The sequence below is a fragment of the Sturnus vulgaris genome, chromosome Z (genome assembly GCF_052056855.1).
Source record: "Sturnus vulgaris isolate bStuVul1 chromosome Z, bStuVul1.hap1, whole genome shotgun sequence".
Taxonomy (NCBI): Eukaryota; Metazoa; Chordata; class Aves; order Passeriformes; family Sturnidae; genus Sturnus; species Sturnus vulgaris.
This window is the reverse complement of record NC_142283.1, coordinates 80,028,608-80,030,571: the sequence shown is the minus strand read 5'-3', so window position 1 is coordinate 80,030,571 and position 1,964 is coordinate 80,028,608. Positions and strand designations below refer to the sequence as shown.

At 73.8% G+C, this 1,964-nt stretch overlaps 1 protein-coding gene across 2 annotated transcripts in view; it reads left to right on the top strand.

Annotated features, from left to right (window-relative positions):
- The first annotated feature begins 280 nt into the window (after positions 1-280).
- SKOR2 (SKI family transcriptional corepressor 2) overlaps positions 281-1,964 on the top strand; it is a 26,488-nt gene continuing 24,804 nt past the window's right edge. For both annotated transcript variants that reach the window (XM_088156150.1, XM_088156149.1), the window contains exon 1: positions 281-1,964. This exon is cut by the window's right edge and continues 536 nt beyond it. In XM_088156150.1, coding sequence (XP_088012276.1) covers positions 281-1,964 — 1,684 coding nt within the window.

Sequence of the window (1,964 nt, the reverse complement as noted above, 5' to 3'; positions counted from 1 at the left end):
CGTGGGATGCGCACGTCGGAGAACCGGGATGCGCGGGGGCGGACAGCTCCGGGAACACCCCCGGAGAGGACAGAGGAGGTCTGGGGGGAGTCGGGGTCGCTGAGCAAACCTCCCCACGGGCAGCGCCTCCCCATGCCGGCAGAGCGGAGGAGCGGGGGGAGGACGGGGTGCGTGCGGCGGGGACCCCCCCATCCCTGCGAGTGCTCGGCTGACGGCGCTGTGTCTCTGTCCCCCTCCCCTCCCGCAGCTAGAGCAGAGCAGCCCCCCCGCCGCTGAGACGATGGCGACCAGCCCGCTGCCCGGCCCCACCGATATCTTGCTGCCGTCGCCGTCCAGCGCGTACCCGCCGGACCCCATGAACCAGCCGAGGGCCGGCCACGCCGCCATGAAGCCCAACCAGGTGGGGCAGGTGATCCTCTACGGCATCCCGATCGTCTCCCTGGTGATCGACGGGCAGGAGCGGCTGTGCCTGGCTCAGATCTCCAACACCCTCCTCAAAAACTTCAGCTACAACGAGATCCACAACCGGCGGGTGGCCCTGGGCATCACCTGCGTGCAGTGCACGCCGGTGCAGCTGGAGATCCTGCGGCGGGCCGGGGCCATGCCCATCTCCTCCCGCCGCTGCGGCATGATCACCAAGAGGGAGGCAGAGCGGCTCTGCAAGTCCTTCTTGGGGGAGAACCGGCCCCCCAAATTGCCGGATAACTTCGCCTTCGACGTATCCCACGAGTGCGCATGGGGATGCCGCGGGAGCTTCATCCCGGCCCGCTACAACAGCTCCCGGGCCAAGTGCATCAAGTGCAGCTACTGCAGCATGTACTTCTCGCCCAACAAGTTCATCTTTCACTCCCACCGCACCCCCGACGCCAAGTACACCCAGCCCGACGCCGCCAACTTCAACTCCTGGCGCCGTCATCTGAAGCTGACCGACAAGAGCCCCCAGGATGAGCTGGTCTTCGCCTGGGAGGATGTCAAGGCCATGTTCAACGGCGGAAGCCGCAAGCGCGCCCTGCCGCCGGCCCCGCCGGCCCCCGCCGCCGCCGCCCCCGCCGCCTGCCACCCGCTGGGCTCGGTGAAGGCGGCGGCGGTGGTGGGCGGCGGGCTGCTGAGCCCGCACCTCCTGGCCGCCCCTCCCGACCTGCACCAGAAGCGGCCGCGCTTCGAGGAGGACGAGGAGCTGCAGGAGGCGGTGGCGGCGGCGCACGGCGGCAAGAGCCCGCGGAGCTACCCCGTCATTCCGGTGCCCAGCAAGGGCTCCTTCGGCGGCATGCTCCAGAAGTTCCCCGGCTGCGGCGGGCTCTTCCCGCACCCCTACGGCTTCCCCGCCGCCGCCTTCGGGCTTTGCCACAAGAAGGAGGAGGGCGGCGGCGGTGATGCCCTCGGCGGGGCGGCCGCGCACAAGGCCGGCGGGGCGGCGGCGGCGGCGGGCGGCGGGCTCTCGGGGCTCTTCTGGCCGGGCAGGAAGGACGCCGCCTTCTACCCGCCCTTCTGCATGTTTTGGCCGCCGCGCACCCCGGGCGGGCTGCCGGTGCCCACCTACCTGCAGCCGCCGCCGCAGCCCCCCGGCGCCCTGGGATGCTCGCTGGGAGGGGACGGGGCGGGCCTGCTGCGCCAGGCTTTCCTGGACCTGTCGGAGCCCGGCGGCGAGGCGGGGCCCGCGGGGCTGGGGACGGGGCCGGCGGGGCTGGGGACGCCGCCCGCCGCCGCCCCCCCGTCCGCACCCGCCGCCGCCGCCGCTGCCGCCGCCGCCGCCCGGGACCCGCTGTTCGAGTCGCCCCCCGGTGGCAGCGCCGAGCCCGCCTCGCCCGCCGCTTCCGACGGGGGCAGCGGCGGCGGCGGCGGCGGGCGGGTGCCCCCGCACCACCCGCACCTGCTGGAGGCGGCGGGCGGGCGCAAGGCGGGCGGAGGGTACCACCACTCCAGCGCCTTCCGCCCGGTGGGCGGCAAGGAGGACTCGGAGAGCC